Source organism: Pogonomyrmex barbatus, unplaced genomic scaffold (assembly GCF_055798465.1).
Source record: "Pogonomyrmex barbatus isolate J1 unplaced genomic scaffold, ASM5579846v1 scaffold2, whole genome shotgun sequence".
NCBI classification, from domain to species: Eukaryota; Metazoa; Arthropoda; class Insecta; order Hymenoptera; family Formicidae; genus Pogonomyrmex; species Pogonomyrmex barbatus.
The window spans coordinates 6057052-6074255 of record NW_028297116.1 but is presented as its reverse complement, the minus strand read 5'-3'; the positions used below and the strand labels follow the sequence as shown (position 1 = coordinate 6074255).

Sequence of the window (17204 nt, the reverse complement as noted above, 5' to 3'; positions counted from 1 at the left end):
AAATATTACCAATATAAAAATGAAATAAGAAAATTCTGATAAAAAAGATTATGACTAGATGTCGTTGGGCCTCAGGAAGATACAAAATTCGAGATAATTGTAATAGGATAATTGTAATGATTAATAAATAATTATATAAAATTAATTAAATGTCATTAACATAGTTTATGTACGTAGTTATGTACAAAAAATTACTTTTTAAATATCTGTTTAATCTGTTATAAATCTATATAAATATATCTATATAGCTTGCATTTTCTCGTTCTCAAAAATATTATTAATGTCAGAAATAAAAAATTTCCAATCCCTCTCCCTCCCCCAACAATCAATACATTTCGAGATGTTTTTTCATAATCTAAATACAGGGATACATCCATCACGCCTCGCACGAAGCGTAGGTGTGAACGAACGATGCACGCCGGTGACCCGGTAACTTTATTTTCGTCTCGACGCCCTGGCCGATACAAGAACTCGGAATCCAGCTCCCTCGGCAATAAAGAAAGATAGTCGTTTCTAACTCCGGGAAACTTCGGACAGTTTACACGGTGCTCGATTGAGAAATGGAATTAACGATGCGATTTGATAAGCTATCAGTGTGCTGGAATTCGTCTATATATTCGTCATTTCGAATATTTTTTAGATTACAGCGTAAAATTTTTGACGTGAGCATTGGTAGCGAGAATATATTATATATTGTATCTGTATATATTAATATTATACGCTTTATATATATATACGAGTATATATAAATTTCAGAATAACTATGTACGTGAAATTGCTATTTTGAATATAAATTATTTAACGAGAAAAAGTCTTCTGATATTTCCTGTTGTACAGATAAGATTTTCTTATGCAAGTTAAATCATTATTTGTGTTATCTAATCTTTCAGAAATATCAGACAGCTTTTTCTCATTAATGCAAAAATAACGTAGATAGCATGCATAATTGTTACGTAGTCTCTAAAATAAAACAAATAAAACAACACGCTTCTGATTCGTTAAATCATTAAAAAATTATTGCTTAAACATAATTTTATCTGAGAGAAAAAAAATGGCTTTTGTATGCGTAAATTTTATAATACTCCGCACGGACATAAATAATCTGGAGTCAGCAGCATGAAATATAATTAAAAGTAATCTTGTTAATAGCAATATTAATGAACAAAATTTATACGCATACGAAAAAAAAAAATATAGTACGTATTTAACTCGTTTAATACTGTTTGAATTAATAAGATTATTTTCAATTAGACTTAATTGAACTCTATATCATTTCTTTCCGTGTGTATAGTATTAAAAAAAAAAAAAGTGTAAGCATACGATACAAGAAATTTACTTATATACGTTCGAAAAAAAGGGTCGTTCGCAAGAAATTCGCGCAACTTCCGGGAGCTTCGAGCTCGCAAATAAGTCGTGACAACGGGGTCCTTACCTCGTTAATGTGCTTGTAGGTCTTGATGAGGTCGACGCTGAGTTTCCTGAGGGGCGCCGTCGCTGGATCGCGAAACCTGTGGGGTATCCTGGCCTGCATGGCGTGAATGTCCGAGGGGGTCTCCTGCGGAACCCCGCCGGCAGCCCCGCCACCCGCGGCACCGGCCCCACCGCATACCGCGGAGGGCATGGGCTCCTCGGCCACCAGGCGCCCGTAAAGGGGCGCACCGCCGGTCCCCGTCCTCCCGCTCACTGAAAGCACCAGGAGACAAACGGATCAATGCATGGCGACGGCCGAAGAGTACTCACTTTGATACATCCCGCGTGCACATTCGGCCCTCCCAGCGCCGCTCGTAAGGGTACGGTACGGTACGCCGAAGGAAGGGTTAGCTCCGTCGTATTTCTGCTCAATTAAATTCTATTCGCCGCCTTCTATCTGCCTTAACCGTCACACGCGGTCATCGAACAACGGGACAATTATCTCGAGACGTGCCACATCGAAGGTCGAAATAAGACGCGGCTATCCCGAAACGCGAATGCACGATGATTATGGATTATCGATTTTCAATTCTTGGCAACAGGCCGCGACGCAATTCTCAACTTTCAATCTTATTTTTACTCTTAACCTTAATTATCAATCGCGGCGATTCAAAATTATCTTCCAGAATGATTGAGTAGCAGCAATTTGAAAAACATTATCCTTATTAATTATTATTTTATTAATATTAATATTTAATCTGGCGAAAGTGGCTTTAGGAAAACTAAGTTTCAATTTTAAAGCTCGATTGTCAAGAAACGCGACGCAATGAAACTTTGTTCAGAAATATTTGTCAGTCTTTCAAATTTATCAGCTGTATATCTGTATAAATGCAAAATAAAAAAAATTTCGCTATTTTTTTCTTCTTTGATTAATTGTAGTTTTAACATTATGAAGTTGCGAAAAGATGAATGTCATCGATATTGATAAATCGCAATAACAAGCATGCAAAGAAATATAAATATATAGGATTCAACGAATTATTGTTCAGGCTATCGTATGTGTTATTCACACATACACTTACGCACAATATCGGCTTTGAAATCTGCGTGTATGCGTGCAGGGAGAATTTAATTCGTAGCTTTGCAGTATACCGCGAGAAATGGATCAATGCGTGGTTGCGAGTTTAGTCAATATTTGTGTTTACTGCCTGATATTGATGTTTATCTGTTAAGTTTATCATTAGGTAATTAGATTCGCGTAGTTAATTAGGGAACGTCAGACCATCAAGTTGCAGGTTGTTTTGATCTATGCCACGATGCTGAGATGTAAGATTATTGTGCTTGCCGCGACAAATAAATTCGGTCGCATGTAAATTGACATATAATACAAAATTAATTTGATTAGGATTAATATATATATGAGTACGCGTGTATTTGTTCACATATATATTATGTAACTTGTATGTAAAATAAATTACTTAAATTTTTTCGTTTTAAAAAACAAAAATTTGTATAATTTCGTTTTCATCGTATTTAAAAATACTTTCAGTTAATAATAATACTTTATCTTAAACGTTTATCATGTTGACTTTTTACGTTGATTAACCTGTTTTATCTTTTGAAAATAAAACGCAAAGATATTTCGCCATATTATTTATTAAACAGACGGTATTTTAATTCCAAATGAAAACTCCGCCAAAAATATTCAGAATAAAAATAAAAAAAAAAAGAAATAAAAAGAGAGTGCGTAAAGGACGATATAATAAAGTTATTCATGGTAATTAGTCATGATTTATTGCCAAACGTATGTAAATAGAACAATGTTGTTAGAATTATAATACCCTATGCAATAATGAGCGTTTTATCACGTTACTGGCATTCGGTATCTTGAATTGCAGTAATTACATTAGCTACTAATTTGAGACAATGTTTGAGGAGAATAAAACGAGAATCGGAAGAATATCTCTCTCGCCCGAGGAAGACCATTTAGTCCAAATTCCCGCTTCCTTTTTTTACGGCCGGCGTTAAAACCGCGTAATTAGCATCAGAAAAATTTCGCGGAGTCGCATGGCCGCGAATGAATACGCGATTAAAACCGCCGGCGCTACTTCTCCGCAAACAGAATCGGTTTTGTTGAAATTACTCCCGGATAATCCCATAATAATACCGGGGGTACGTTAAATTCAATTCTCTCGTGATCCGCGATAAGTTATCTCCTTACTAACGGGGTTTTTCTCAAGCTAATCGAGTTGTTCCTTTTAATGCAATCGTACGTCGTTTCGATAAATCTACCGACTGAAAAGAGACTAGAAGAATTCTCCTCCTGGAGGTAGAATTCTCCTCCTAGAGGTAGCACACCAGGACGCGACGGTATTACTCTTTCGCGGGCAACGGAATCGCGACGATTAAGCGCATGGGACGATTGCGGAAAAGGGCGGACGGGCAATTTGCGGCGGCTCCTTCCGCGAAAAGTAATCCATCCGAGTGAATCGACGACCGGACGGGGAATTGCGATACGTTCGAGGAAGCATGCGTGCTGAAGAAACTCGCGTTGATTGTTTCTATAACGATCCATCGCAGAAATAGACAGTGGCTCGGCCAGACAGCCACTGCAGCGCAGCTTTTTCTCGTAAAGGCGAACGAGAATAGAGTTTTCGCATTGACCGATTTGACGTTTCGTGGAAGAGTATTCGATCGAGGACTCAATCCTTTCAGAATTGCATAAAAAAAAAAAAAAAGAACAAATTCCTCTACGGTAGGAATATACCACATTTCGCGACACGAAAACGAGACTCTCTCGCTTTCTCGTAAAAACACGTGCGATAAAAAAGAAATAATGAGATACGCGCCTTGAAAGATGGTATCAGACCGCTCGATTTCTTCTCCCCGGAGAACACCTCGACGGCAGTTTCGCTTAAGTATTTTCATCAGCCATTGAAACGAGAGCTCCTTAATACCGCTCTCGGATACTCTTCACGACGAGGACGAACGCTCTTGCGGTAGGGAAGGTGAGAATAAAAGTGGGCGCAAATGCGGAAGTATCGATAATTGACGAAATTCTATCGGTAGACGAATTATCCTTGGCACCTCTTTTTCTTCTTCCTTCCTTCGAGCAGGAAAACGACATGGATAACGTAAACGCTAAAAAGTATTGTTCCAAATGTTCGCTTTCGCGGAAGGCGTATTTACAGTTCACGCGCGAATTATTTCGTATCGCGCAGAAAAAGCCGCGTTCATCGTGACATCAAGTGATATCGAGATAAAAAAATTTTAAATATTAATTTTTAACTTTCATCGTTCCCATTGTAATTGCCAATCTAGCCTCGCTCTCGCAATTTTGCGAGCGCGAGAAACCACCACACACACGTCCCATAGGGAAGAAACGAGAAAAGCCTGGCGTTTATTGTTTCGCGCTTCTAAAAGAATCAAGCGTTCGCGAGCAGTTTAAATCAGATTGAAAAACGAGATTTAAATCTCGCGGAAACTAAACAAAGAGAGCAAGGGAGAAGTGTCGATAATTAACAAGAAGGGACGGAGCGAGCTCCGTGCGCGCCGGAGAAACGGGGCCGGCGGCGAGTAGGTGGTCGTTAATTTTGACGTATGACTTCTCGTCGTCCGTCGTTCGCTTCGGCACCCGCTGAAGCATTTACTGTCATTTTAACGACCCTGTTAGACGGTACGGACCGGCTTAAAGCCGGCCGCCCGGCGTTATATGTGAAACAGCACCCTTCCAGGGACCACCCACGTTTCTCCCTTTTAGCCCTTTTTATCGTGATCGCAACGATAATCGAAGTTACTCGCTCGGCTTAATCGTTTATTTTGTTTTTTTTTTTTTTTTTTAAATCTTTCTTTCCTCTTATGCCACGTAAACATTTGTCAATGAAAAATTATCTCAATGTCCGATTAAAAATCTCACGTGTTTTGCATACTCGTTTCTTTTTATCTTAAATGAGAAGTGCATTTATTTTCGCAATTTTCAAATACGTCGGCTTACGTGCTACCAACGACAAATGGAATTCTCTCTTTCGGAAGGTCCGACAGTAAATAGCAGAGAGTGGGTGTTCCGCCCAGTCGTACCTTGAATGCCTCCTTGAAAAACCTCTCGAGTAAAGAGGAAGGACAAAGAGCGCGCGCAATAAAATATATTCCAGAAGCAATCTAATTGTTTTTGCATATAGATTGAATGAAATCGACAAAATAAAAGAAGATCCATTAATTGTCCAATCCATGCATTTTCGATATCGATCGATCAATGTATCTTCGTGTATCATATCATAATCCACATTAATATGTTTTTAAATATCAGCTGTTTAAAACAAAACAAAAAAATAAAACGATTTTTAAATAAAAAAAATTAGGTTAATTCACCGTATCTATTTAATGATCGTTCACTTGTGCATTTTACGATCATGTTGTGACGCGATGTGATTTATTAAACTAAACAATAACATGTACACATGCAGCAGCTAAAGTTACTTTGCATACTTCATTTATAGTTAATAAAGTGACGAGGAAAGAATGTGTACTGGCTCGAACGAATAAATGCGCGTTAGATTAAACGTATAACTGAAACAACGAGTGAATGATTAAGTGTACAAACGAAGGAGTGAATGAATAAGCAATGGTAGTTATAAACGAATAGAGTGCTTATCGCGTGTTCCCCGCAATACTCTGCAAAATATTATTGAATATATTTTGCTAATAAACTCGTTTGGTCTTGAAATGTCACTTAGATCACTTACATTTATTTAAAACGTGAAACAAAAATAAATTTTTAATTTTTGTGGATGTATATGTTTCATAAAATTGGATAAAAACAAAAAGCAACAATTAATAAAATACTCCATTATATCACAAATAAAAAATTAAATAATTAGTTTATTTAATTTCGAATAAATCCAATTGATCAAGGAAATTTAGCAGGTTACAATATATTCTCCTTTACGAGACTCAATGATATTAAATAAAGAAACGATGATCTTAAAGAAATTATCCTGAAAATAAACTAAAATATAAAACTATCAAATAAAGATTACTTATGATATCTTTTGATTTCCATCATAAGATTGTACATTTGCATATTTCATGTAACTGACACGAAAAATGCGCACGCTTCTGCATTTGAGTGCAAACTGAAAATGTAATTTTCCAGCGAGTCGATCGCGTGACATGAATAATCATCAGGTGGACCACCGGAATCCGTTCGAGATCTCGTACAAAGTACTGATCTTTTTTTCGTTTTGCATCATATCTTTCCATTGAGATTCCTCTTCTCAGAACAGGAAAAAAAAATTTCTAAAAAAAGACATCAACAAGAATGTCGAAAAAGAATGTCGACGCGAATGATGCTCAAACTAGTTAACTTAAATCAGAACGATAACTTATCCGACCAATTATTCACGCGAGACTTTAACGCACTGAAAGATGAGTGGGAGACACGCAGATTGGAAAAGGGAGGGAAAAAAGAGCAAGAAAGGGAAAGAGCAAAAAGCGGAAAGAGCCGAAGGGGGGAGGGGGGGGAGAGGAGCAGGATGAGAGAAAGAGACACGGAAACGACAGGGGTAACGAGAAAATCACGACTAGGTCGGGTCAAATTTGCGGGCTGTCTATCCGCTTTGACCCGTTCCCTCCCTCCAGATCATCCCTCACTTGTCTCCCTCCCCTCCCCTTTTCTCTCCACATCTCCTCATCCTTTTCCTCCTCTCGTACTCTACTATCGCCTCTTCTCTTTCTTTTTTTTTTTTTTTTTTTTTTTTTTATTATTTTACGAGCCACTGCGTATCGGAAAGCGGAGCTGTTCTCCCGTCGCCCTCTCCGACGAGAACCCGCCGCCGTTGCTCCGTTTGAAATGTAGGCCAGGGCGCGGTTGAATGAAAAAAAATATTCATTAACACGCGCGGGAGTACAGCGGTTCTCCGCACGCGCGCTTCCCTCCGTCTCTCTCGCACTCGGAGCATCGCGACGGGACGTGTCTCGCGACACGGATCCGACGATCGATTGATTTGTCTTTCCCGTAAGGCGAGTCGGCGCGAGGAGTCGGCACAGATAACGAAGTCTCTCTTCTGATTCTGTGCAACTGTGATGATCTCGTAATTCGAGATAAGACTCTTCGTATCGATGACATCGGTGTCAAAAGCGTGGCACCATCGATCAGATCTGCCTTTTCGCGCTGTACAATCTCGAGAGAAACACGAGACAATCGTGGAGCCGTCGGTTAAACGGCTAACGGTGACATTGTTACGTTTCTCGACTTTGAATGATATCGAATCACCACCGTATTATGCGTTATGGGATGTTATTTTTCAGGCAAACCGATATACGATTTACACGGTGAAATTTACACGGCGCCTAATGTAATTTTCCGCGATTGGTACGTCCGAAAGTTTCGTTCGGCGAACAAATTCTCCCCTCGGATCGAAAACGCGCGTCGTGACGTGCAGGGAGTGCATCATCGACAAAAGATTTCTCGTTCCAAAAATATATCCCGGCTCGATCGTGAAAAATTCAGGCGCATATCGATACAGGAGCGGGCGAGGGGCGAGGGGAGGAGAGAGGTGGATTATCCTGTCGGTCGATATAGGCGCGCCGCTGCTAAAACTGGAACATTTCGCGCGAGTACGCGAACAACCACTATTACGCAGATTCTTTTTTTCGTTGGCTTTTTTTTTCTCGTTTCTTTTTCCTTCGAAGGACCGAGAACTTTTGGAGCGGATGCACTATAGATAGAGCGGGCTCGTCGATAACATATTATCGAAAAGAAACGACCTCACACGTGGCGCATAATGCCGAATGCCATCTGTCGCACCGTGTTTACCGTCTCTCAGTCCTTGCCGAAGGCATATGACTTCCAATTTTTGCCAATTTAAATCCCAAATCTCATGGCCGAATCCGAACACGAAACGTTATCAGTGAAATCAATTCGATATGGTAAGTGCTTTAAATTACCTTCCATCTTTTACAGTTACAAAAAAAAAGATGGACATGTGAGAAAATGGATTTTTCTTTATGAAAAATATCTTCGCCAAGACACGAAATCGTCATTGAAATTCAAGCCTCGGTTTTAACTATAAATTCTCTAGCTGATTTAATCCAGTTATAACTTTATGACTCGGATGTTATATCATTCTTCTATCGAGTTCTGCATCAATCAAAGCTAAAAGAAATCTGTGACAATAATTTCGCCTCGATCTGGCTAAAATTTCGTGCCCGATTCTGTCCGACAAAATCTCGCATAATAAATCTGATATGACTGAAATCGTGGTGATAAAAATTTCAGTGTAGAATTTTAGATCCGACTGTAATAAGCGGCGTTGAGTTTCTCCTCTCTCGAACGCCACACGTCACGTCACACTCGCGAGCTTCACGCCGAGCCGCGTCAAGTTCGTCGGAGACCACGGGGGTGGAGATAACGCGTAACGACACGCATACGCGAGTTGAGAACCGCCGTCGCGAGGTCACGGAAGGCTTGACACAGGCCGTTTGCGATAGCCAACACGCATTCCGCTTCATTCATGCTTCTTGATCCGCCGCCGCCCTTCCCCCCGTCCGCTTTCACCCCCAATCCTACGACACCCCCGTTTTACCACCCCCGCTCGCCCCCCCCCCCCGTTCGGCCGAACCGTTCTCGAGGGGGTATTTGCAAGTACACGGTGGCGCGAGCCCTCGTGTGGCGAAACGATCGCGGCCGTATCTTTCGCCAGACCTCGCGGCGAATGACTCGCGCGAGTGACCCGCCGCGAGAAATTGCCGGCTCTCTCTCGCGAGAATGATTCTCTTTTTCTGGACTTTTTTTTTTATCTTCCTCTCCGAGATTCCGAGCACCGAGAACAGCTGAGCTCGTGCGATATGAAGAGAGAAAAGTGGCCGTCAGATCCTCTTCTCCCCGTCGTAACGTTTTAACATTTGTCTCCTCGCGTCCGTCGTGCTCGAAGTTACGTTTAACGCGGGGACTTACCCCACGTCCGAGAAGAAGATCGTTTGTAACTGCATAAGAAAAGTGGATCAATCGGAAGCAGTTACCTTCAGCCGCGCTCGCCCGAGTTAAAAAAATGCAGCTTTCTCCATTACTGATATCAAGTCTCAGGAAAAGAAAAGATCGTTTAACGTTTCGTACAAACAAAATAAATTGAGCCCGCAGCCAAGTTTCTTATGAAGGAGCCAAGATTTCTCTCCACCCTCGTGGCTCGGGTCGTTCTCGAGCGTCTTATGCGGCAAACTAAATTGGATGGAGGTCGCTAAAAAATAAAAAAAAAAAAAAGAACACTAAAGAAGAGATAGAAGTGTTTCAACCAGTTCCAGGACTATCGCTCGCGGGAATGCAACCCCGAGTGGGTCGTATCGGCGCGGCGCGTACGTCAACCTCGCGTGTTCACGATCGCCCGTGCCGATAATAATCGCTCGGCACTCATTCACCGGCATTTAAAAGCGGCGGTTAATTAACGCCGGGGACAATTATTGTTCCCACCTTCCTCTTCGCGGACTCGTGTCACCGTGCGACGATGCAAAACGCGAGCGCGACGCGATTTTTTTCGCGAAACGCCGTGAAAAAATTACGCTGACCAGAAAGTATATTTTATATGTCCTTCCTTTTCTCAGCGTGTCAAGGACAATCGTACTTTCCTCGATGATTTTAATTTTTCGCCGATTACATATTATTTTTTACAAATGATAATCTGATGTGTCGAAATGGAAATGGTTTTCGTTTTCGTTTTCGCTGATCGAATTTTCAAATTCCATATACTCATTGCAAATAGACAGATAGATTTCATTATTCCATTTGTATTAAATATCCATTAAAGAATAAAATTTTATAATAAAAATTATCACTTGCAAAAAAAAAGAGTTCTTTATAAGAATAATGGTTCAGTTTCATTTGAAAAACATACAAGAGGGAATCAGTGTGGTAAGAAAAAATTAACATAAAAATGCCGAAAAATGTAGAAAAGATTTGATTAACAATTGAATTGTTAACTGGAATGCAATTTTAATTAGACATCTCCGAAGCCAAATTCGCAATAAAATTGCAAAATTACACCGTCGACGATACATTACACCAGACATTGTATCGATATATTCGATACAATTGACATATGTAATATGTGTTACCGTACATAATTGACACCCTCTCTTCCTCCCTCCCCCTTCCCTCCCTCCCTCTCTCTCTCTTCTCTCTGGCTGGCGCTCTCGACTATTATATCAACCTACATCCGGAAATGCCAAAGCTTCCCACGACCAGCGTTACTCACGAGCACCGTGTATGGCCCGCCCGTGTATCGACGGCGACTAGCGTTCTTATAAAATAGAATCGATATTTAATACCCTCCTTCGGAATTGTGAATTATTGTGATTCCATTTAACCCGTCTACTCGTATCTAAGATAGGTAAGAAGACAAGCGTACAGAACAGAGAGAAATAGACATTGCGGTATTGACTCTCTTCCCTGTTCTTCTCGAGACAATGTCTCGAGAAAATAGATTAACATTATCTTTTAAATATTTATCCGCTTCTATTTATGTCGTATACACGTGTAACTATCTATTTCTGTCACTTATAAAATAAGCGTGGTTTTTTTTTAAATACATGCATGTATTCGTATCTAATAAATTTGTAGAACATTTACTTTCCTTTTTATTTATGCTTTCTATGCAATGTATGTTTGTATATCTATTATCTTAATAATCAATATTTACAGAGAATATTAGCTACGCATACAAATCTGTCCAAGAAAGAATTGGAACCGGTGAAAACGTTTTACTTTCGCGATGTAAACTACTTCTATTGAATGAAGATATTGTCTTTTTTATCGTAATTTTACGTGTGCTTTATGTTTCACATTAAAATACATGTAAATATATACATATGTAAATATATATATATATATATATATATATATATATAGATAAACTGTTGTATTGATTTGCCCAAGTTATTCAGTTGATATCACAGGATACATGAAAGTTTTTTTGAGAACCGGTATTTTTTCGGACGCGATCCCGAATAATTAAAACTAAATTAAAAGTGGATTAGATTTTTAACGAAAAATGTCATCATAATTAATTAAAATATTTGTAATGATCGAAACGAATGGCATAAATAATTTAGTTGAAATATTTGTAGAAGAACGTTTGGAATTTAAGTAGCACATAATAATAATCAGCTTAAAATTATCTCTATAATTTATACTGAAAATTAATGTGAAGTTATCAACTTATCACGATTTCAGATAGAAGGATTAAGTGACACAAAAAAAATATATTATACGCCGAAACGTCTTGGCGATTCGTTTGCAACCAAAACTGCTGTTTCGTTATGCCGCTTGACAGATGCTGTGTAGAGGCGGTGACAGGGTGACGGGGTGAGACTCTTGCAATCAGAAATTTCCGTATATGTGAGTGAGAGAGAGAGAGAGAGAGAGAGAGAGAGAGAGAGAGCAGGACGAGCAGAAAGACGACGAAGAAAACTGGTTGTGTAAACCTATGTACACAACGAGTCGGATGTGACTTGAATACAGGATTCCTTCCGCCCGCGAGTTCTCCTCTGCCTCCTGTTCCTTCTTCTTTACCTCTCTCGAATTCTCGCGAGAGACTGGCAGATTTGCAAAAGACCACGAGCGCCATAAGTCGCAGGCGTTGCGGACGCTACCTGCTTGCATCTTGACTCTGCATCCCAGTTTGCGAACACGAGGAACAGAGAGACGATGAAAAAGAGACTGAAGGAGAAGAAAGTTAACATGAAGGGGTGAAGAAAGACAACAAAAAACGAGAAGAAGATAGACAGACAGAGAGAGAGAGAGAGAGAGAGAGAGAGAGAGAGAGAATTTGGAAGTTTCGTTCGAAGAACTTGGTTCTTCTCATTTGCATAATATATAAGAACGTCTGATTTTACACTTTCTCGATCTCATGTCCTCCTTCGTGAGGAAAGGAACGAATTAAGGTAACGTCTGTTGTAGAATATTTGTTGTCGTAAAACACGTGCATGTTACAATAAATTGCAGATAAAGTGCGCGAAGGTGAAGTAACATGTTTCAAGTATCCTCACATTAAAATAAATCGTTTCAGTTACAAAAAAAAATTCGATGAAATTATTTGAAGACATCAGATGATTCAAATACGAAATCATGAATCAAATACGAAATGGCGATTTATATTATAAAAAATAATGAAGGAGATATTTATATCTAAAGTACTCTGATGATTTACTCTGTAGATCGTAAACTTATTCTTGCGTTAAACCTACAATTTTTTGCAAAGTATCATAGTTGTCGAACTTTCCTATGTAATTTTCTGTCATAATAGTAATTGTATTACAGTGCAAAGATTTTAATAATACAAGAAACGTTCTGACTGATTCATATTGAGAGAAATTCAGTACCGAGGATGACCGTAGGATGAAAATAATAAAACGATCGAATGTGCCAAAATAACAAATGAAATAAGTCGACATGATTTTTGTAACCAATAGTGTCACTGTTTAGTTTATTCCATGTTCCAAAAATGATCTTCTATTTTGAGAAAAATGTAATTTAAAAATGTGATTTGAATTTAAATTTGAAATTCTTTTTTAAGAGATGCTTGTTCTCTAATTTTTAGATATCGTTTGGATCCCCTTATCGATATAAATGTCAAATACATTTCGGATTTCCGTATATTTTTTAGCTATATAGTAAAAGCAAAATAAGTTCTGCTTTTCTTAGCATAAAATAATATAAAAATGCTTTCAAATACCTGTATTTCACAGTTCTTATTTGCGTGTTGTGTGTTTGCGTATTACATAAATATATTTTTCTTGTATTTTTATTGATTCTGTTAATCCTTCGTGTAAAGCAAAGCATGCATTGCTGGTGTTTTTATTCCCTACTATTTACATTGATATAAAAATTATCAAGATTATTGCACCATACAAAATTGTTGGCAAAACACTTAAGTTTGATAATAAGCATGCGATTAAACCGTGCTAGAAAAGTAGAACATATAGCCAGAATCCCATTATAATGACATGCTTGCACTAGAAAATAAGAATTATCTCAATGCCATTTTATAAAACCAACCAGAGCTCAAAGAAAAATCGTTATTATTAAACAGATTTCAAAATGACTTGAAATAATTTTTAATTTTCTGAAACCCTTCATTTCAGATATTCAATTAATACTCAAAATACGACGAGCAAAAAATAAAATGTTGAAAAAAATCTATTGCTCCTCTTTTTCTTCATATTTTTTTTAAAACTACATGATAACATGATAATTCTATGCATATGATAGTAAAAATCGAGTGAAAAAAATAGAGAAATAAAAATACGTGCACTGAATTCTTTGGTAAATGTTATCGGCTGTTTATTCACTGACCTCGTCCAATCGTACGGTCTTGCGGCATTGCGTCTCTCTCTTTTTTATTTCATGCGGTCTACTTTTACGTTCGAACGTGCTCTGACATGACAAATATGCGTTCGAATCGTAACTGGTAATTGCCTGTTACTGGCAGAACGTGCACATGTTGTTGTCCGATGGCGGCTATAAAAACCAACAGAATGCCAAAGAGTGACGGATTCGACTACGAAGTGTGTTACACTAGTTCTACGAATCTAATCTTACTAATCTTACGAATTCTACGTGTTTAACTACGAATTCCTCCTCCGTGAAAAACGTCCGTTTCCTACTCGAAGAGACTACGATAACGGGACATGCATAAGATAAAGGCTTCTTATCAATTGTGCTACGGTAACCGCTCAATCTCGGAAGAAGATAAATTCCTTGGCTACGTAACACGATAATAAAATGCGCTTTGCTCGTTTCCATCCAAGGAGGAAAGCACAAAGCAAAGTCAATTCTAATTTCTTTCTAATTTGCTTCTTGCTCTCTTTTTGAAGTTTAATGTCGCGCTCCCCTCAAAAGGAGAGCTAAAACACGCTCCTCTCCCGAGGGAAAGCTGAAATCTTGAAGGTCGCGTCGACTAACTACATTTGACATCCGGATGTTGAACGTTCGGCACGGCGCGGTAAGCGCCGTTTCTCAAGAAAACGGCTCGATCGCGGGCGTTAGGATTTCTCCCGCTTTGTCTCTGTTCATCGACGCGTCTCTAATCACTCCCTATTTTACGGTGCAGCGGATAGGGAAGTGGGGGGGAGGAGGAAAGCTTTACTTTCTTGCGCCGCGGTAACGCGGTGAATTCCCGATCATAGAGAGGGAGCGGGAGATCTCGTGCCGCGCGGCGCAGAAAATACTAATACCCCGCAGAAAAGGTCGTGTGCTTGCTCAATGAGAATAAGCCAATTAAAAGCTGCATGTCACGTGGTAATTGAATCGCGGCCACGCGCGATACGCGCGTATCGCGCTCTCCTTTCTTTCAAATTGCGCCTTAACGGTCACGATCCTACGTCGCGCGGAACATCGTGACGATAGAGTCGTCGATAGAGTGATGGAAAGATAATCGAGAAAATCATTCTTGCAAAATTTGGATCGGTGCTACGAAAACGCCATCCTTCCCTCTGGAGTACGTGGAGAGAACGGTTTTGTTGAGATATCAAAAAATTTTAGCTAGATACAAATCCAAAAATAATTTTGTTGGGCTATTATTATGTAAGAACGCTTAAGCAGGATAGTAGTGATACTCCAAACGCTGTTGATATTCCCAGTAATTAATGCAAACGTTTTGCATAAATGTTGTTCGGTGATTCAACAAAATGATTTCTGGTTAAATTTTTAGACACCTCAGCAAAACTGTTCTCTTCGCGTACATATCGTTTTCTTTCTCCGGAGTTAATTGGCGCGACCAGAGATGTCAGTGACTTCGACGACGTTCGCTCGGGATCGCCAGAGAGTGATCATTGAAACGGACGAGTTGCGGTATATCGGCTTTAAAAAAAATCCATTCGGAGGCTCCGAAGGCCGTTCACCCTTCGGTATAGGTCGGCGAGTTTTCCGACAGACGCATGTCCGCGATAAACGGCGCGGATGTTTAATCGATAAACAGGTGTTTACCGAGGAAATTATACGTCCTTATTTCGTGCGTGCGTGCGTGCGTGCGTGCGTGCGTGCGTGCGTGCGTGCGTGCGTGCGTGCGTGCGTGCGTGCGTGCGTGCGTGCGTGCGTGCGTTTGCTCGCGCGTGCGTGCGTGCGTGCGTGCGTGCGTGCGTGCGTGCGTGCGTGCGTGCGTGCGTGCGTGCGTGCGTGCGTTTGCTCGCGCGTGCGTGCGTGCGTGCGTACGTTTGCTCGCTCGCTCACTCGCGGATGTCGGCGACGATGCGAGTGTGAGAGAAACTTGCCGGACCATGTCATTCCACTCGTGCTTTTGTCTGGCCCCCCCTTCCCCCCCCCCCCCCCCCGTAGAAACACATGCGCCTATCTGTAGCAATGTATGTGAACGAACGTTCGAAAAATCACATGTTCAAGAGCGCACGATTGGCACCTCTTCTGATTGATAATACAACGAAAAGAGACACTCTGTGCGTGTGATCTTAGAGAAATCCGTTAAATTAGTCGCATAAAAAAGTACATGTGATCACATGTATTATATTTCTTTATTGCGATTTTGTAATCATTACCTTAAATTTATGTAACATACGTTTTCTTATGTGTAACGCATGTAAAAAGATGCGGCGTCTTTTTGCCTTGTATGTAAAATATATCAAAGAATACGCAAGTTGCATGTAAAAAATTTCAGAAAAAAAATGCAGAAAGAAAAATTTCATTACTTGTGAAAAAGAATTGCTGCGTATCCGATCTCGAGAATTTCAATTTGTATTTTTCGAAGAGTGGTAACTAGCCTAGTATTCGAAGATGATGTTAACATCTAGAAAATTTTAGCTGTAAAAATATTATTTAATATGTGTATTTAAAAAATTCTTAAAACTCCTTAGTTTTATATTTAACATAAAATATTTCGACAATACGGAGAAAGAAACGTTTCTTCAAATTTAATAAATTTTTTTTAATCCAAACAAATTTATTGTTTGAAATAATTCAATTCATTGTTTGAATTAACAAACACAATTGTTTGATTTTTCAAATAATAAATATTTTTACGTAAAGGAAAACATTTTGTTGATTTAAACAATTTCATTATTTAATTCAAATAATTTCATTATTTCAGTAAAAGTATCATGTCATTTAACATACACATGATGCATTATGATTCCAATATATGTAATATATGTATATATGCTAATAAAAATTCCAGGCATCTCAGCATCGTTCAAAAAATAACTAAAAAATTTCTATAAGAAACATTTTTTTATCATCTTGATTAATAATTGTACTGTTAAAATAATGAGCAAGCCTTGGCCCACCAAGAATTATAGTGCCACAATGATGAAGATGATGATGGTTGATTGTCAAAATAATATTTAATTTTCTTTCAGTCTTCAATTTGTCAGGGAGTCTTCATTTGTATAATCTCATCATTTTAAGGATTCACCTTGAAAAAATCATTTCATCAGAAATGCTTAAATTGGTCTCATAATATTGTGTCTTTTATTCTATTCTGATTTTTATTTGTGAGAAACAGAACTCCGCTGTTCTTTTGGCGACGGTTCTTTTGCCGCCTATTGTTTGAGGATTAATGTTTTCATTTCATTGAATAATATTTAGTATAATCAAAGAACATATTAGTTCATCAAACAATCATGTTTTTTTCAATCAAATAATATAATTTGATAGAACAAAACAACAATATCTCCATTCAAACAAATAAATGTTCCATATAAAATAATAAATAAATATTATAAAATAATAAATAAATAAATGTTCCATTATGTTGTTTGAATCAAACAAATGTAAGTCAAACAAATAGTAAACGTAA

The 17204-nt window shown here is 38.8% G+C and overlaps 1 protein-coding gene across 2 annotated transcripts in view; it reads right to left on the bottom strand.

The window, feature by feature from the left end:
* mnb (minibrain) overlaps positions 1–17204 on the bottom strand; it is an 83459-nt gene that overhangs the window by 29130 nt on the left and 37125 nt on the right. For both annotated transcript variants that reach the window (XM_089077378.1, XM_089077379.1), the window contains exon 4: positions 1433–1683. In XM_089077378.1, coding sequence (XP_088933504.1) covers positions 1433–1683 — 251 coding nt within the window. The remainder of the gene's footprint in view (positions 1–1432; positions 1684–17204) is intronic.